The sequence below is a fragment of the Canis aureus genome, chromosome 15 (genome assembly GCF_053574225.1).
Source record: "Canis aureus isolate CA01 chromosome 15, VMU_Caureus_v.1.0, whole genome shotgun sequence".
NCBI classification, from domain to species: domain Eukaryota; kingdom Metazoa; phylum Chordata; class Mammalia; order Carnivora; family Canidae; genus Canis; species Canis aureus.
In genome coordinates, this window is record NC_135625.1 from 51,294,995 (window position 1) to 51,314,362 (window position 19,368).

A 19,368-nucleotide genomic window follows, 5' to 3' on the forward strand; every position below is an offset into this window, starting at 1 on the left:
AAGTTTGTGAAGGACCACTTTCATCATTCCCTGGGCTGTTCTGGGACTGTCTGTACAGAGTGCCACATTCTAAAGTCCTTTGGTAGAAATTTTAGGTAACAGATAGACATGTGAGAACTTAGAGCTCTAGCTCTTGATTTCTTAGCACACAGGCTCAGAATGTGAAATCCAGAACGTTTCCTGATTGTCTTCTGTGTGCCAGACATCACTAGGCCTTTGACACTGAATGGTTGAGACAGGATTTCTACTTTTGAGTTTTTTAAATAAAGACTTCTGATACATATTCTCGGAATTCCTTCTTTAAAAGCCATACCTGGTAATGTTTCTAACAGCCACATATGAAAAGAGTCCAAAGAAATAAACTTTGTCTTACTAATATCCATATTAAAATTAATATCCACATTTCAGGGACACCAGAGGATATTAGCTTAGCTTAAACCTTATTTCAGAGTTTGCCTTTGACAGAATATGTGATATGCTTATTGGTCAGTAATATTTGTTAATGTCACAAAAGTGTTTAATTTATAATAGCTTAATTGCCTAAATTCCTCTCATATAAAGCAAATTCATGAAATTTATTTCCTTTTGAAATTGTCCAAAAGTTAAAGGAATGTGTTCTGGGGCACCTGGGTGCCTCAGTTATTTGGGCGTCTACCTTCAGCACAGATCGTGATCCCAGGGGTCCTGGGATTGAGCTCCCTGCTCAGCAGGGAGTCTTCTCCTCCCCCTGCTCGTGCTCTCTTTCTCACTCACTCTCTATCTCAAATAAATAAGTAAGTAAATAAATAAATTAATTAATTAATTAATATCTTTTTAAAAAGTTCTGATCCTATTATTTTCTATCTCTCCATCTTGTTAGAGTGGGGTTTCTTTTTGTAAAATAGTGGAATTAAATTTTTTGTTACCTTAATATGCCAATACATACTGAGCCTTTGCTCTCTTTTATAGGGAAATCCTCATTGACGATTCAGTTTGTTGAAGGCCAATTTGTTGACTCCTACGACCCAACCATAGAAAACAGTAAGTATTGTTTTCAAGGGTTTATAAACTGTGAGAAGCCTGCATTCTTCACACAAACAGCCATTGTGTGTTCCTGGAGGCTTTGATTGCAGGGGTTATTGGGGTAAACCTGTAGATCTCCAACTGGGGTCCAAAAATCTTCCAAAAGTTTGATCCACTTCACACTAATTGGATTTTTATTCAGTGTCCAGATCCTGCCATCTGGAAATTGTTACTCAGTTTCCAGATGTGGGATCCAGTTAGAAATCCAGTCCTACAGTGAACCTCCTATTCCAGACTCTGCTTCAGGAAAACAAGAGTAGAGAGCACAGTCTTATTTTTTCCCCCTTTTCTCAACAGTAGCCCTTTTTAAGGATTCCAAGCTGAAAAGAAAGGACGAAAACACTCCAGATCCTTTGTACCTTACTCTTACGGAATTGCTAGTCCTTCCCCCACTCCACCCCCAACCTTTCCAGTCCTGAAGACTTGAAAGAATGCTGTGGAGAAGTGTTCTGGGATGGAGAGAGCAGTTGCAATATGAAAACAAAGATGTCTCAAGTCTGTTGGCATTTCAGGTCATGTGCAGAAAAAAGCACCAAAGAACAGAACCAGCCACAACCTTTACCTTGTCCAGTTTCAATCTATGGTTTCAGAATCTTCCTGAAGGATTTTAGGACCATGAGAGTCTTGATTCTAGGATCACAGAAGAACACCTGAAGCCTTTGCCCAGGGAAGCTGGTTTGTTGGAAGCTGATCTTGTTTCAAACGATCTTAAAACCCTAAGTAGATCCTAGAACCAGTCTTCTCAGATTCTTGACACCTGGGACTTAACCCAGGATTTGTCACCAGGAACATACACATTTAAACATGGGATTCTTCAAAACCTGATGGGCATATTAAACCTGAAGCTGACTTAACAGGTTCATAAAGTTCAACAAGATTTGTAGACCTCACTTGCCCAGAGCTTGCAAGAGAGACTTCAAAAGAGGTTTACAACATGGAGTTGACAAACTATGGACCATAGGCCAGAAAGACCCACTTTTTTGTACAGCGCACAAGCAAAGAATGGTGTTTATGGTTTTTTTTAATAAAGTCAAAAGAAAAATATTTGTGACATGTGAAAGTTTCTTGAAGTTCACATGTCAGTGTCCAGTAAGTTTTATTAGAACCCAGACATGTGCATTCATTCATTCATGTCGTTTCTGTGGCTGCTTTTGTTCTCCAGTAGCGGACTTGAATCCTTGCAACAGGGACTGTTTGTCCCTTTACAGGAAGAGTTTGTCCACCTCTGACTTAAAACATGCAACTCTCCTTCATGTCCCAGTGTGCTGGTGGCATGCAAAAAGCCTGTTCGTTGCTTACCCAACTCTGGGAAGACCTGGCTTTAAAAGTAACCTCTGCTGGTATCCGGGAAGGAGGAGTCCTGACTACATACACATCTTGTATTGATCTGTTTAGCTGTCACTGAAAGAATAGTATGTATGCTTTTAGTGAACTTGGTGAACAAGTTTGGTTATCCATTGGAATAAAACACAAAATTGTGGTCATGGCCTTTAATATTTGCTGTATGGAACTATTTAGAATTGTGTGTCGTTGAGATACGACTCATTTGGGCATTTTACTCATAGAATAGTAGAATTTCGTTTTCTTGGTAAGCTATGCTCCTATAATTGTGTGTCCTTGTGCCACTTAAAATTGAGGTGGAAGGAAAGCCTTGGTGTTGTATGTAAATAGATTTTCTTTATGTGTAAGTAACAGATCCAGTGAACATCCAGCTTTCTTACCTTGATATTATCTCAGAAATTGAATGAGGTACCCCTAGTTTGAAGGCTGTCAACATCATCTTTAATTTTTTTTCTATTTCCTTTCTAATACTTAGTGTTCAATAATACTTATTTTTTTCCTCTCAAAAGTGGATTAAAAATATTTATTAAAGTCTTTAGGCAGGAGCGCAAGTGAGTATCAGAGTATATGAATCGCTTAAAAGTTCATGAGCTGTATGCAGACATCATTTTCTGTTTACCATGCTTCTGACCAGCTAACCCAGGCAGAAACCCTTTCTCCACTCCATCGTCCACTGTTTGGTCAAAAACACTGTTCAGCGATAACAGGAAATGGAATGGTTATCATTCGCCTGTTGCTAACAAATGAATGGATGGTCTTAAGATTTTAAAAAGCACTACACTCTGTAAATCTGGAAATAATCTGGTAATTATAATTTTTAACTTTTAACTAAACTTTATAACATAGTACAGGTGGTTCATAGTAAACGTTCAGTAGGGACACATCTCTGTGAAGCATCACCACAAAGGCAAAGATTCTGGGACTGTGTCATCTTCTTTTAAAATGGGATACAGGAGAATAACATCAATAAAACCATATATTTTCTAGTTTGGGGAAATTTTTATACCAAAAATACTGCCTACACAAATGTGCTTTGTTATCTCTTGTATTGTTTTTTTGTTTGTGGTTTTGGTTTTTTTCCTTACCGTATTGTTAATCTAACAACTCAATACAAACAAAATTGGCTATGGTGAAATTTAACTAGTAGCAGTAGTTTATAAATTAAGGAATAGCAATTTACAACTTGTGCCTTCTCAAGGTGGTACTGTCGTTGCTCTAATAAACCTCAGAAAATTGGAAAATTCTAATTAGGAGTTTTGCAGCATTATCAAGCATTGCATGGTGGGTGGGCTTCTCAGTAGGATATGAATCAGGAGTCCTCAATACGCTTGAGGAACACACATCGTATTTTATGAATTCCAAATTTTAGAAATCTATTACCTTGCTTATTTTAGTAAGCTTTACCAGTAAGTAGCTATTAGTCTGCTTAGAGCAATTTCAGGATTTTCAGTGGGAAATTGGATTAATTTCTCTAGTGATTAAAAAAGGGAGGGGGCGGGAGAGAGGGTTCAGGGAAAAGTGAGACGAGGAGAAAGCCAGCTCTCCGCTGCTACGGGAGGTTCGACACAGAACATGCAGAAGAATTGGTTCCTAGTTTATAGAACTGACAGATCTCTTATTACACTTTTTTTCTATAGTAATAACAAGAGGAGGCAGTTTTCTGTGACAGATGGAAGGGCCTCGATTTCATTTTATGCTGTGCGTAGGAGGATTTACATCCTTTTTATGTGCAAGAATATACTAAAACATTGATTAATGATTTTCTCTTTCTTCTATCTTATGTACAATTACACATCCTCCCTTTTTACTCTGAGCTCATGGCCAGTATTTCTCCGGTCTCCTTGGCTGAACCTTCATCTTCTGGACCTGGCAATGTAGGGTGCCCCTGGGCTCCAAAGTCAGGTTTAGGCTTTCCCCGTGCTTGCTTACCAGTGATCTTCCCCCTCTCTCCAGGAACCTGCTGGTATCACAGTACACACACGCACGCAAGCACACACCCGCTGCACCACCCTCCACCCAGGCTCTGGGCTGTTTTATTTAGTTGCCCTTGCTTGTCCTCTTGGGTGTGGTCTTCTTCATTCCCATCTTCCCCCATCCCCAGTGCTCCTCCTCCAGACTTTCCTGAATTGGTAAATGGCAATTCATGCATCTCCTTCCTTGCTCAGGCCAAAGACCTTGGAGTCATCCTGCCTCTCCATTTTCTCACACCCTGCTTCCAGTTGGTCCAGTCAGAGATCATCTTGGCTCTACCTCTGAACTACACCCAGAATTCCACTGTGGCTCCCCCCTCCTCTCTGCCCCGCTGATGCAGACCTCTAAGGTCTTGTTCAGATCCCGAGCCTATATAGGCAGTACATTATGGGCTCCCACCAGTGTCTTTGTCCGCTCTTGTCCATTTCTATTATTCACAGCATAGCCACAGAGATCTCTTTCAAATATAAATCAGATCAGGTTTTTTCCCCTACTCAAAACCCATCACATTTAGAATAAAAGTCTGAAGTCCTTACTATCTCCTACAAGGTCTGCCTCCTCTCCAACCTGATTACTTCCCACCACTCTCTCAGCCTCTGCTGCACTAACTGCCTTGCTTTTCTGCCCTGGGATTTGCCACTCACTGTTTGACCTCCACCTGGATGCTCTTCTCCCAGAAAAGATGCCTGACGGTGTCTGTATCTGCCTTCCTTCCCCGGGGCTGCAAGCTTACTGAGGTCAGCTGCAGTGTTTGAAGAGCACCCAGAACAGTGCTCCTGGTGATGATAGGTACTTAAGAAGTAGCTCTTGCATGAATGAATGATGTTGTCTTTCAGTGATGTTTTCATAGTATTTCTTTATATTTCATAACCACAATTACTTCGTTCTAATTGAAGGTTACCTGTTTCTTACATAATTCTCACGAAGTCTAAAAGGCACATTTTGATCTTACCTGAGAAGGTGTCAGTGTCAGGATTTCACACAGGAATACCATGACTGCCCCCTGGCTGACAGTGATCAAAAGCACAATCAATGCTAGGTGCATCCCAAGTTGAGAGAGGTTGCAGTGTGTAAAAAAAATACAATAGAACTTTTTCTTAGAATTCAAACAGATTACATTGGGTACCCACTATCTTGAAATACTTGGATTCAATTTTCATCTGATTTAATTATCCTTTAAAGTGGTTGTCACCGTCAAGGGCACAAGAATGAGAAAAAGTGTGGCAGCCCTTCGGTGGTCTGGTCTGTAGTTGTGCCCACCCTTCCTCACCCCTGCTTGCAGTAGGAGGGTACATGCTAGCACGAGCTTCTCTTGCTCTCCCAATGGAACTCAGCACTCAGATTAAGATCTCCTCTCCATCCCCCTCGTCACTTGAAGTTTTCTCTCATAATATTCCTGTATCTGTTTCTGCTTTTCCTTCTGGCCATGGGAGACCGTGGGCACCAGTAGGTCCTCTGCCAAACGTGTGAGAGAGAGATTCTCCCTCTCTTTGTTTTAGACCAATCGAGTGGCCAGCCAGGAGATTGGAGGACTCACATGTCTGAGACAAGCGGCTGGGACAAGAAATGCAAAAGACATCGGTTCCGTTTTGCTGTCAGGGTTCCAGATGGTTACACTTTAATATTCTGTTACTATTAATAGTTCTTTCCTCTTTTTGTGTACATTTGTTTGAAGTCTGTCTCCTTAGAATTCTGAATTGACTTTTCCGGAAGTTATTTGAGTCTGGTTCCCTCCCCCCGCCCAAGTAGGGAAAAGAAATTGTCACATAATTGCTTGGATCTTTAAGCTAAGTGGGAATGATGGTTTCACACAGAACACCTGTTCCGTTGCTGTTTTATCCATCAATAAAATTGTTAAATTTTTTTATGTACTGAAAGTTCTTAACACTTTTTAGTTAATATTAGCTCTTTGTGCTCTTGACACCAGATTTCCTATAAATTAATGAGAAGGCTTGTGCTTTGGGTTCATTCTAGAGTTGAAACTTGATGTCATATATTTAGAGGAAGGCGTCACCACAGATACAACACTCCAATGACTTTTATAGAAGATGAGTTTTTGCCTAATTTCAGTTCCTTTGAAAAAGGGTCAAGGCGTACTGAACCTTGATTTTTATCAGTCAGCCAATATTTCTTAGTTAAATAATGGAAGTGAGGAAGAATCTGTAAACTCAGGGTGATCTGTTCCATTTTGTTTAATGGGATCGTTGTATGAAATTATTAGGAACTATGCTAAGTGGTCTTCAGTCTTCAAGCTTTAAATGATCTAAAGTCCACTTTTTAAACTAATATTTAATTCCCTTTTTCCCTGTAGCTTTCACAAAATTGATCACAGTCAATGGACAAGAATATCATCTTCAACTTGTCGACACAGCTGGGCAAGTAAGTCTCTGTCATGTCTCGCAATCTCCTGGCAGGCCTGGCTCTGCCATCAATACTCCAGCACAACAGCCATGCCAAGGAAAACCCTCGTGGTTTTTGTGTGACTGTATAGTAACAGGCTGTCTACTAAGACATTTATGGCGATTTTGCCAAATCATTAACTTCTTCTACTTTAGAATTGTGTGAAATATACTCATATTTATCGTAGGATAGCATCCTTCTGTTTTCTAAACTTGTATTCTACATCAGAATTATATTAGTGCTATTTCTCCCTTTCTAATATCTATTCTACATCAAGACAAAAGAAAGTCTTTTCCAGGGGAAAGGCATGACAAAGGTATAGGAAAGAAATGAGCTGGTTTACAGATGGGCCACTTGATTACTAGATTAAGGAGTGTTGATTTGATTTATAGACAGTAGGTAATTGCCAAAGATTAAATAACACACACACACACACACACAGGTTAGTGTTAGTGTAGTGGGTATTTGAGGAATGGGTGACCAGGGGAATTGACTGGAAGCAGTGGTCTTTCAGAAAACTTGAGTACAAAGAAACACCTTAACCCTGATGGCTGAACTTCCCCATTCCCATGGCACCCAGTCCAGCTTTTACTAAGAACCATCCTGTTGGGCTGAATCTGTTAAACAGTTGCTGGAATGTGGGGAGTGTAAAGAGGCTGGGAAGTCCTGCCTTGAATCTTACAATTGACAAAGGATCAGGCTAGCAGGAGGGTGAGTATAGTGTAATCTGGTCTGCCATGTAAAATGGAGGCTTTTCTTCTGGAACCTAAGGGGATTGAAATAGAACTAGAATAGTGTGGCCTGTCTTATGGGTTTGGGATGAACTCCCTCTGGTTTTTTTTGTTTGTTTTTTTTTAAGATTGTATTTATCTATTCATGAGAGACACAGAGAGAGAAAGAGAGATAGGCAGAGGGAGAAGCAGGCTCCATGCAGGGAGCCTGACGTGGGACTCCATCCCAGGTTCCCAGGATCACGCCCTGGGCTGAAGGCGGCACTAAACCGCTGAGCCACCCGGGCTGCCCCTCCCTCTGCTTTATGTCTTGAAGTGAATGTAGAAGCAAAGTGTAGCCCCTTAGTGAAGCAAGAAAATAGCTGTATTGAGTGATCTGAACACTGAAGAAACCTTGGAGTTTTAATTCTGGAAGCTTCAAAGAAAAAAAAAGATGTGTATATCACAGATACACCACATAACTCCCTCATTCACCCTACACATGCCCCCCTGGTGGTGGGTATAATAGGCTTTCATCATCAGACCTCATGGTGGCTGTCTTAGAGTAGAGCCATCCTAGGCTTTTACTCTGCAGGATGCCTGTCATCTGGTGACAGAAGGAGCTGTTCCTTTTGGAGCTTAAAGGAACAAGGGGAGCAATAGAAGTCTCCATAGGGGAGTAAGGATGTAGAGAACACAGCTTAGAAGTTACTATAGAAGAGTGTCTGGGGTAAGACACTGTATTGGATTCTCAGAGTTTGTATCTTTTTTGGTTAAGGTGACTGTAATTTATTGCCTAAAATAAGATACTTTTAAGAGTGAAGGGAGCTCTAGTAATAATTACGCTGGGACAGAAGGTGTTAAGTGATAATGTCCTGGGTGAAGAAATATGGCTACATGGTCCATAGTGGGTCTCTGACATTACCAAGATTTTGGTTTGCTTTTTATATCTTCCTTTTGAATTTTCATTAAGCTTCTGAAAAGTGGGGATGAGGATATAAACTGGCAAACCACTTTCATATAATATGACTGTAGAAATACATTTTGTAGTAGGCCAGAAGGAGAACCAGTATTTCATAGTCATTTGGAACGTGGGCTCTGCAGTCAAGCTGCCAGGGCTTGAATCCTGGTGTGGGGTTTTTTTGTTGTTGTTGTTTTAAACCTGGTGACCTTGAGAAAGTTCTGAACCTTTCTGTGCCTCAGATTCTTCATCTGTGAACTGGTGGTGAAGTAGTGCCTGCCTTCACAGGGTTATTCCATGATTTTGAGGAGATGTGTGAGCTTCAAGAGGATTTGAAAAAAAAAGAAGATTTGGTCCTTATTTGCAGATCTTTAATACTCCTAAGACCAGAGCAGTGCCTAGCATGGCGGCTCAGTTGCTTTTGACAAGACCCTGAATGAGAGTAGTGCCAGTGTCTCTTATACTTGGAGTAGAACTGTTCTTGAAACATTTGTCTGAGAGGAAATTTCTTTATGTGTACTCCTTATCAAAATAGAAGATACAGGGGCACCTGGATGGTTCAGTGGTTGAGCGTCTGCCTTTGGCCCAGGGCATGATCACAGGGTCCTGGGATTGAGGTCCACATTAGGCTGGATGGGGAGGGGAGTCTGCTTCTCCCTCTGCCTATGTCTCTGCCTCTCTCTCTGTCTGTCATGAATAAATAAATAAAGTCTTAAAAAAAAATAGAAGATACATTGCTTTAGGGTTCTGTTTTGCTCCAAAGCCCAAATGTACAAAGAATGACTCCAGAAAGATCAGAGAACTTGAGGAGTGAGTGTATGATGTGAGGGCAGGCAAGAGCAAGGTCCATCACTAGCTCTGCTCATCTTGCTCCTTTGGATTCTGTTACTGCCAAATAAGAATATTTAGAGGGATCCCTGGGTGGCGCAGCGGTTTGGCGCCTGCCTTTGGCCCAGGGCGCGATCCTGGAGACCTGGGATCAAATCCCACATCGGGCTCCCTGCATGGAGCCCGCTTCTCCCTCTGCCTGTGTCTCTGCCTCTCTCTCTCTGTGACTATCATGAATAAATAAATAAAATCTTAAAAAAAAAAAAAAAAAAAGAATATTTAGAGATTTTTTTTGCACAGAATATATCTGAATTCAGCTCCCTTGAATAATTTGTTCCCATTGCAGCTAGTAGTTTTTTGAGGCTGCATTCAGTTGGGAAACCATGGTTATGTGCATATTCGTGATTTGAGGACATGCACATTTCCTTTTGCCGTGGTTCTGTAGTCTCCCATACACCTCGCTTGGTAGCACCTGGGTGAGATGGCACATTTACAGCTGCTCCAAGAGCTGTTTTGAAAATTGGGTTCCGGGCAGCCCTGGTGGCTCAGTGGTTTAGCACCGTCTTCGGCCCAGGGCATGATCCTGGAGACCCGGGATCGAGTCCCATGTCGGGCTCCCTGCATGAAGTCTGCTTCTCCCTCTGCCTGTGTCTCTGCCTCTCTCTGTGTGTCTTTCATGAATAAATAAAGTCTTTAAAAAAAAAATGAAGAAAGAAAGACCCAGTGGGCTGGGTCCCATCAGCAGTAGGGGGAGATGATGAAGGAAGGACAGATTTGGCACTGCCATCCGGAGCACATTTGTTCACTGGTGTCCACATTTTAGGAGTAAAACTAGCAACAGTGTAATGGCAGGTACTATTTACTTATAGTTTATATCATAGTTGGTTTCATTGCCCATCAAGGGATGATGATGAACATGGTGAAATACAAATTGATGATTTTTAGTTTGCATGGGAGATTTTGTTTGGGCGTAATTTAAGTGGACTCAGTGACAAGGTGATTCAGTTGCAGTCATCTTTATAACGTCAAATCCTTAAAAAAAAAAAAAAAGTATTACTCAAGTTCTGTTGTTTCAAAACAGTAATATATGTACATGGGACAGACATAAAACAGCACAAAAAGATAAAAACTTTGGTCTATGCCACTCTGGCTGCATTACTTCACCCCTCTGAGAGCAGCCCCATCACTGGTTTCTAGCATGTGCTTCCCAGATGTTCTCAACATGAACATATAGGTGTAGGGTTTTTTTTTTTTTTTTTTTTTCTTTTTTACAACAAGAAGAAACCTATCTCCAGATCTCCATCTTGGAGGTGATTCCATAGCCATGCATATGGCTGCTGTCTCCTCCCCACGGCTGCATAATATATTGTTGTTGGGATATAGCATGCAGGTGGTTTGCAGTAGCATTGTGACCAGGGTCTCGTGTCAATATAGACCGTGAGTGTGCGCGTGCGCAAGAACACATTCTGGCGGCAGGATTGCTGCATCTTAGGCCCATGGTTTACATTCTCATTGGGAGGGAGCAAGTGCCCGATGCTCTGCAAGCTCATCAGCATCACATTTTATTAAATCTCTTCTTACTTGCCAATCTACTAGGTGAAAAGAGTATCCCGGAAGAATTGTGATAAGTATTTTTCTCCGCATGAAGGAGTTTGAGTGTATTTTCCTGTTGGAGGACATTTGTATTTCCTTTCCTGAGAATTATCCTGTCTATGTGCTTTGCCCTTTCTTTCTCGGATGGATGGTCTTAGCTTCTTGGTTTGAGAAACCCCCTTATTGATGTGAAGAAAATCTGCATTTTATGTGATGTGAGCTGCAAGGTTTGGGCTTGTATTCAGTCTGTGGTTTTGTTTGAAAGGTTTTTAGCATGAAGAACATTCTCATTTTCACATCATTGAATTGATTAATCTCTTTTCACCTGATACTATTCTTAAAAAATACTCCCATCTGCTCTGCATATGGTTTCCGTTTTTAATCTTTAAATTTTTAATTCTTCTGGAATACATTTTTGCTCAAGTGGGAACTAGAGATCCAGCTTAGCCATTCATTCACCCCCTATATGCTTCTGCTTTTGCTCCCTGGCCAGCTTTGTTGGAGGGTTACTTTTACCCTTACTGAGCTGAAACGCCAATACTAGCATTTACCTAATTCCCGGCTCTGTGGGTCTTGGTAGGTTTTTCAGTCCACTTCGCTCATGAACTAGTAGATACTTCTTTTAATTTAAATAAGTAGCTTTATGGTTTCACCCAGCTGCGTCTACAATTGCTCTTTCTCAGAAAATATACTTTTTATCAGGATTCTTTACATTTATATGTTAATTTAGGATGGATCAGGGGAGACTTTGATGAGCTGCACGGTCTTGCTGAGGACCATGACTCACTGTTCTATTCACTCCATTTGATCTCTTGGGAGTATTTTAAGATTTTCCTCAGATGGATCGTACACTTTTCTTGAGTTTATTCCTAGGAATTTTTTCCTTTTTGGTTGCTCTTAGAGCTGGGGAAGCTTTCCCCGCATGATACTTTCTAACTAGCAGTGGTTTGCATCATGCCTCTGAAATATGATGACTCATTTCTTTACTTCCATGTTTTCTCTTCATGGAAAAGGTGATTTGAACTCGAGATCTACTGTAGCTCAGCTGGTGTGACTAAAATCATTTGGAATTTTGTTCTTAATCTGGGTAGAAAGACCTCTCATTCCATTAACAAAAATGTGTTCTCAAAAGAACTCAACTTAATGAAACTAATAAGGAAACTGATAATGAAAACAAAGGTTTTATTTTGCATGTGTAGTAGTGAGCTCTAAGATGTAGAAATGCTACCTTCTGATGAATGATTATTATTGATATCAAAGAGCTGATAGTAATACTTAATTTCTCTTTGATTTTTATTTTTTAAAGACACTTTGCTATGGTAGATAGTAATAATTTGGGGCAGTAATTCAGGGCACTCATAAGCATTAGTTGTAACCATACTGTGGAATTGCAAAGTTAATAGAGACAGTTACTTAATATAATGATGATGTGACCTGATTGTTTAGAATAGTGCTTGGGCTACATGGTATGTTGACAATTATATTTCTTTTTTATTTTTATTTTTTTAAGATTTTATTTATTTATGAGACACAGAGAGAAGCAGAGACATAGGCAGAGGGAGAAACAAGCTCCCCAAGGAGATCCCCCCCCCCGCCCCCAGGATCACGCCCTGAGCCGAAGGCAGACCCTAAACCACTGAGCCACCCAGGAGTCCAACAATTATATTTCAAGGGAGAATAAAATGTTTCATACCAGGCTGTGGCATGTTATAAGGAACCGCACTGATAGTATTCCTTTTGTATACTTCAATAATTCTGTATCTGAAGCCGAGTTTTGAGTTTCCTAAAGCTGCTTTATGAAACTGGGTACTGATGTGTTATGTAATGTGTACCTTTGTTTTTAATACCTAACGTTGCTCAATAAATAACTGATTTGATCCCCAGAAGTCTGGGTACACTGACTTTACCTTTTTGATTCTGTCCTCTCTTCTTGCGCTCTCAAGTGCTGGGGGTAACCCACTAGTGACCAATAGACTGGCCCTTGGGCCATTGTGACTCACTTGCAGAGAATGGGTTTGGTAAGGATATAACAATTTCAGATAGGAGAATACAGATTTATGGAAAAAAACAGAAGCACTGGTGAATTTTCCATGGGATCTAAGGTTCTAGACTTAGAACCTTAAAAGAACTGCTATAGCTCTTCTCCTCCTATAAGATCACAGGACCTGTTGTCCTGTCATTCCTTCCATCCTCTTTCACCAGGAATTGCAGAAATTATCAGCCTTCTCCCCAAAGGTCTTAGAATAGCCAGTCATTTTCACATGTTGGCTGAAAACAATTATCAGCTCCAAACCAGCCTATACACTTAAGTCTTAAGTGTATAGGCTGTGTTTCTGGAAGAAAATGTAATCCACTTTTTGTTTACTTTGATCTCTTTGACCAGGTCATGTGTGAAGAACTTTGGGGTACAGATTGCTTGTTATGCTACATGAAGAATTTTACTCACATAGAATTATTTTTTCTCCCACAGGATGAATACTCCATCTTTCCTCAGACATACTCCATAGATATTAATGGTTATATTCTTGTGTATTCTGTTACATCAATCAAAAGGTAGGACTCCCTCCTCCTGCTTGCTTGAGTTTATTTGCTCCGCATGAAAGACACTCATTCTTTTTAAAGGACCGTGATGGAATTGGTTATAGTAACAATCTGACTTACCAAGCTAAATGTTTTTCATTATGTTGTCTTATGGAGCAAACAGGTTGTTAAGGGAAAAAAGATATCCCAGTAGATGCTCTCTTACACTGATTGAGTAAAAACTCTATTTCTTACCTCCAGCTGCCTAGATAAATAGTGATTTGACATGATCTGAGCTTTTCTGCTAATGGAAATGGGAATTACATAAATTGATTTGCTTTTTGTGTGTTTTTCATCATATTAATATGGAACACGGGCTGACTGCTAGGGCCCTCTAGGTAAAGAACATTCTATAAATGTCTATTCAGAGATTAAAATTTGTGTTTATATGGTTTGTCAGCCAAGTGTTAGACTTTCCCATTTAATATTGCACCTATTTCATTTTGAATAGTCTTGGTAAGGTTTACTCAGTGTCAGATACATACACATGTGAAAAATGATTTGTAGGAAAAAATTAAGGAATTCTTTGTGTTCAGTTTTTTTTTTTCAGTTTATTTTATATTAAAATGGTAAGCCAGTGACATTATGTAGTTTTCCCACGAGAAACATTATGTAACAAACATTTAAAAACACCAACACTAAGATGGATGTCTGATTTCATGCTTCTCTTTTACAGTTTTGAAGTGATTAAAGTTATTCATGGCAAATTGTTGGACATGGTGGGGAAAGTGCAGTAAGTAGTAATAGTTTCTCTTTTGTTAGATATGCTCATTATACTTGTGTCTTCTGAACAATGAGATCTGGCACTGACTAGTTACCTTTGGCTTTTTTGTCTTACATTACTAGAATACCTATTATGTTGGTTGGGAATAAGAAAGACCTACATATGGAAAGGTATGTAACTTCTGAATAATTACTGATTTATAAAATCAAGTCTGAAATGGTCTAGGCACTGCAGTATCTTTTGTAATTATTCTCATGGTGAGACTATTCTTAGATGTAACATGTCTATGTTCAGAAATGTGGTGGTGATTGTTGTACCCAAGCAGAAGCAAAACTGCAATATAAAACCTCACCCACCCTGACAAGTGTTTCCTCTAGAAAAGAGGGAGCAAATGTGGTAGGAAATTATCTTCTGACATTTTGTGTAAAGTGGCCTAAAGAGATCACAGAGGCACTCATATATTCAACAAACAGTTTCTGAGTCCCGTGGTGAGGATTAGATACTTGAGCGGGAGCAAAGCCCTTGCTGCTGTGGAGTCCTGGCTGGAGAGGAGGATGCACAGCAACATTGGGCCGAGGGCCCCTTCACAACTGTCTGGTCCTCAGGTGCTGACAACCCCCACCCCACACTATGAAACAGTCTGTGTCACAGTGTGCTGGAAGCACAGTTGTGTTCTCCGAGCTGAGGGCCTGCCGCAGCATGGGTAACGCCATAAGGACACATCTGTCCCGTTCCCCAACCCAGCCCTTGTTAAAGTGCCCCTCTGTGGTCCACGCTGGATGATAATATTGAGCAGAGAGCATTTCTCTGCTTTGCAAGGAAAAAAAATGATAAAAGTGGAGCCTGGTTCACTAATATTTACAGATGTTTTCCTAAAAAGAGAGTACAGTCCTTTAATTAGAATTTTCTTTTTCCTCTAGGGTGATCAGTTATGAAGAAGGGAAAGCGTTAGCAGAGTCTTGGAACGCCGCTTTTTTGGAATCTTCTGCTAAAGAAAATCAGGTACGTATTGTGTAGAACTCCTCTTGTGCTGCCTCCGTCAGCTCTGGGCCTGTGTACCCTTAGGCAGCCGTGCCCCACCTGCTCCACCTCATCTGTGTCCTTCTGTCCCACCTCACCTATGTCCTTCCTTCCACCATCTCAGAGTTGGCCTTTGAGTTGCCATCAAGATCCTGCTTACAATGGGATCTGGAATATTTGTAGGATAAACAGGTTGGGAGTAAAGGAAATGCTGCTTTGTGAACGTATATTATTATTTTTGTTTGTATTAAAGGCTGGCACAGAAATAAGTCCAGGCATAGAAAAGAAAGGAGAATGATCTTCCATCACTTTGGCAATAGTTCTGTGCCGGCACCAAAGCCCCTTTTCTCTGTAGGATGAAACGGATGCCATATATATATTGTTTGTACCATTGAAACTATTAAGAACCATGTTGCAGGCATCTGTGCCCACGTCAGCCCTGCAGATGTTCCTGCAAGAGCACCGCCCGGGAAGGCTGTTGGCTTTATCTGTGGAGGCCTCACATGGCCAGCCTCCCCTCCTGCCTCTGTCTTCTCTCTCCTGTTTCTGCACTGCCACTAAACTCGTTAAAGCTGCGCATCAGATGGCATTACCCTCTGCTAGGACTGTCGGTGGGTTGCCTGTTGTCTAGAGAACAGGCTCAAAGCCCTTAGCAACATGGAGGTCGGGCGACACTGGTGCTCATCCCGCCGCCTTCCCCACTGGGGGCACTGGCCGAGTGTGCCCTCCCCTCAGGCCACCTCCAGCCTCAGCTATCCTCTCTCTGACTCACCACTTATATCCGTGCAGTGCTTTACAGTCTTTAAAGTATTTTCCACATATTCTCTTGTTTGATCCTCAAATCAGAGTAGCTGGTGTTCAAGTGTGTGAGGAAACTGTTCAGTCAGGGTGACTGGTACCTTCTGGGTAAGGATTGAGGCCCACTCTCCTCACCTCAGCCACTTTTCCCCTGGCTCTCAAGGTCCTTTTCTCTCATCCTCTCATCCCCCTCAATTCATCCCAAAATCCAAGATATGTCATTTACCTCTATTCTCCATAATGTCCTGCATGGCAGATGCTATGGGCATGCCTGTCTGCCAGGTTCTCAGTCAACCCAGGTACCCCTTGGCAGTCACATCCCTTTGTCCCTGGGTTCAGATAATAATGAGGAATATTGGGCAGCCCCGGTGGCACAGCGGTTTAGCACCACCTACAGCCCAGGGCCTGATCCTGGAGACCCGGGATTGAGTCCCACTTTGGGCTCCCTGCATGGAGCCTGCTTCTCCCTCTGCCTCTCTCTCTCTCTCTCACTCTGTATCTCTCATGAGTAAATAAAATAAAATAAAATCTTTTAAACATAATAATAATGAGGAATATTAAATCTGTGTGATTGGTTCCCGTGTGCCAGGTCACAAGAGATTCGTGTGACTCTGCTCAGCTTCTGAGTTCAGGTAGTAAGAATTCAGATACCAAGAGTTGAGAGAGTAAGAAATATCTTCATTTCCTAATGGAATTAAATCAAACATTTATTGGGTGTCTAATCTGTCCTTAAGATCATTCAGTTGCACTGTCTCATTTTGAAAGTGCGTTTGAGATCCAAAGAGAGAAGTAAAGGAGTTTTATATAAGATCACTCGGTTTATGTGGCATAAGAACTAGGACTGAAGTTTATATCTAACCTCTATTTGGTGCGCTGTTCTCTACACCATGTTTTCCAGTGGGTGGGAAGGGAAGGCCTCGTGCATGACTGAAGCATAATAAAGCATTCTGGGGAAGGGTACAGACTGGATTACAGTCTGTGTGTTAACTTTGATTGGAATCTGGTTCTGAAAACCCTAGTATAAAAGACATTTTTGGTCTATTGGAGAGATTTTATTATGTTCTGCATATATTAGTAAAATGTTAATTTCCTTTGAGGAAGTGATAATATTGGAATCATGAGGAAAATATCTGTATTCTTAGGAAATGCAGACCAAAGTATTTAGGGGTCAAGTTTCATAATATCTGTGACTTACTTTCAAATGGGGGTAGATGGGTGAATGGACCGGGAGAAGGCAAGCAGATACAGCAGAGAGGTTCACATTTGTTGACTGTAGATAGTGGCACTACATGATTATTGTACAGTTCCTTCCATTTTTGTATGTGCTTGGAATTTTGCATAATAAAGATCTGAAGGTGGTCAGAAGATACAACTTCCACTTAGAAGATCAGCAAGTCCTGGGATGTAATACACAATACCGTGTAGGTTTTGTTTGTATTTGAAAGTTGTTGAGAGAGTAGATCATGGAAGTTCTCACCAGGAGAAAAAAAGAATTGTAACCTTGTGGCAGTGGATATGAACTGGACTTACCTTGGTGCTCATTTCTCAGTATACACAAATACCAATCGTTACATTGTACACTGAAGCTAATACAATGTTACATGGCAGTTACACTTCATTTTTAAAAATATTTTTCTTCCTTTTTTTTTTTTTTTTTCTTTTTTTCTTTTAAGATTTTATTTATTTATTCATGAGAGAAACAGAGAAAGAGAGGCTGTCTTTACAGGCAGAGGGAGAAGCAGGCTCCGTGCAGGGAGCCTGATGTGGGACTCGATCCCAGGACTCCAGGATCACACCCTGGGCCAAAGGCAGGCTCTAAACTGCTGAGCCACCCAGGGATCCCTAAAAATATTTTTCGAGGTAGAGGAGTATAGTTAAATGGCCCCAGCCATCTTGATTATTTTGCTGACTTCACTATCTCTCTGGTGAAAGTCTGGGGGTCCTGATGCAGTAATTTTATCGGATGCAGTCCTTAAATAGTCAGCGACAGCAGAGTTGTGTCACTGTTCGTGTGACCCTTTCACAGAGCGCGCGCCACTGTTCTGTGTTTGGCAGCTCCGCATCTTCCTGTCAGCAGCCCCAAATGCACTGACAGCTTGTAGGCCCTCCTCCGGTGGGATTAGGAGGCATTGCCTAGGAAGGCCACCTTCTCAGGTTAATGTAACTTTTTGGCAACGACCTATGATGGTTTGCCAAAGGTGTATGATTACACTACCGTGTCGTTTCAAGATACAGGCCTCCACTGCCTGGCTTATGCCGTACTCCACTGTAGCTTCTGGTTTGTGATGTGGTTCTGGGTAGGTTTAGTCTTTCATCTTGGTGCTTCCTCTAGAAGGTGGCATGGTTTTTTCTGAAAACCCAAATAAAACATGAATCATGCTGAGGGCTCAGAGTTAAAGGATTCCAGCTACTGTGATTCTTTTTGGTTTTGATATATTTAGCATATTGATCTGATATTAGCCAAACATGTCAAAGAAGGCAAGGGTCCTGTATGGCCACCTCCCACATCTCAAGCCAGAGAATCTCATAGATGAGGTGATCTACTCATCTGTTTGGCTCTCAGATCAGTAGGTACTTCTTTAGACAGGAAGTGAATCCTTTACAACGAGAAGATCCTTGTACCCAAATCAGATAAATAGAGCAGCGACACGCAGTCCTTGGGACACTGACAGCCTGCTCAGTTATCTCAGAGGTGTGTCTAGATCGTCCTTACTCTGCCGCATGTCTTCTACTCCTGCCCACATGGCCTTGGAATGTACTGAAGGGAATCAGGAAACCCTAAGCCTGGTGAGTCTCCCCCAACCCAAAGGGGAGAAACTAAGTAATTCAAATCCCTTACCTTAGAGGTGCCAGAATGCTTGCTACCGTTCGTAGAGTAGGGAGAGAATTTTTGTAGTAAAGACACACATACACACCTCACACCAGTAGTCATGTGATCTGAGTCATGCGTTCACCAGTCTGTGTGAACTCAAATTTTTATTGATGATTTTTCAAGTATAACTTATCATTTGTATTACTTACCTAAGCAGAGTTCAAGGGATTTTGTTAACAGAGTGCTCAGTAGTAAAAAATGATCAAGTCCGTGAGAATCCTACACTCAATTATTGAACTATGGGATGTATTTGCAGTTCTGGTGGCTTCTTTCTTGTGGAGGCCTGCAGCTGTATTTTCACAGTGTGATGAAAGAGAATATACTCGGACAGAGTCATATCACATGGATTAATTAAGGAGAATTCTGAGATTTATCTAGAAAGCCAGATTCCAGGCACACTGTATTTTCTTGGCAAGAGTTTGGTATGTGTTTTTCCAAACATTTTTCTGTGCATTTTTGTACAGTGAACTAAACAACTTACTTGTATAATCATGGGAAAGGGGGAAAA

The 19,368-nt window shown here is 41.2% G+C and overlaps 1 protein-coding gene across 2 annotated transcripts in view; it reads left to right on the forward strand.

Moving 5' to 3' along the window:
- RHEB (Ras homolog, mTORC1 binding) overlaps positions 1 to 19,368 on the forward strand; it is a 44,026-nt gene that overhangs the window by 22,726 nt on the left and 1,932 nt on the right. For both annotated transcript variants that reach the window (XM_077849622.1, XM_077849621.1), the window contains exons 2-7: positions 949 to 1,020; positions 6,686 to 6,753; positions 13,337 to 13,419; positions 14,123 to 14,179; positions 14,293 to 14,340; positions 15,091 to 15,172. In XM_077849622.1, the coding sequence (XP_077705748.1) occupies positions 949 to 1,020; positions 6,686 to 6,753; positions 13,337 to 13,419; positions 14,123 to 14,179; positions 14,293 to 14,340; positions 15,091 to 15,172 (410 nt within the window). The remainder of the gene's footprint in view (positions 1 to 948; positions 1,021 to 6,685; positions 6,754 to 13,336; positions 13,420 to 14,122; positions 14,180 to 14,292; positions 14,341 to 15,090; positions 15,173 to 19,368) is intronic.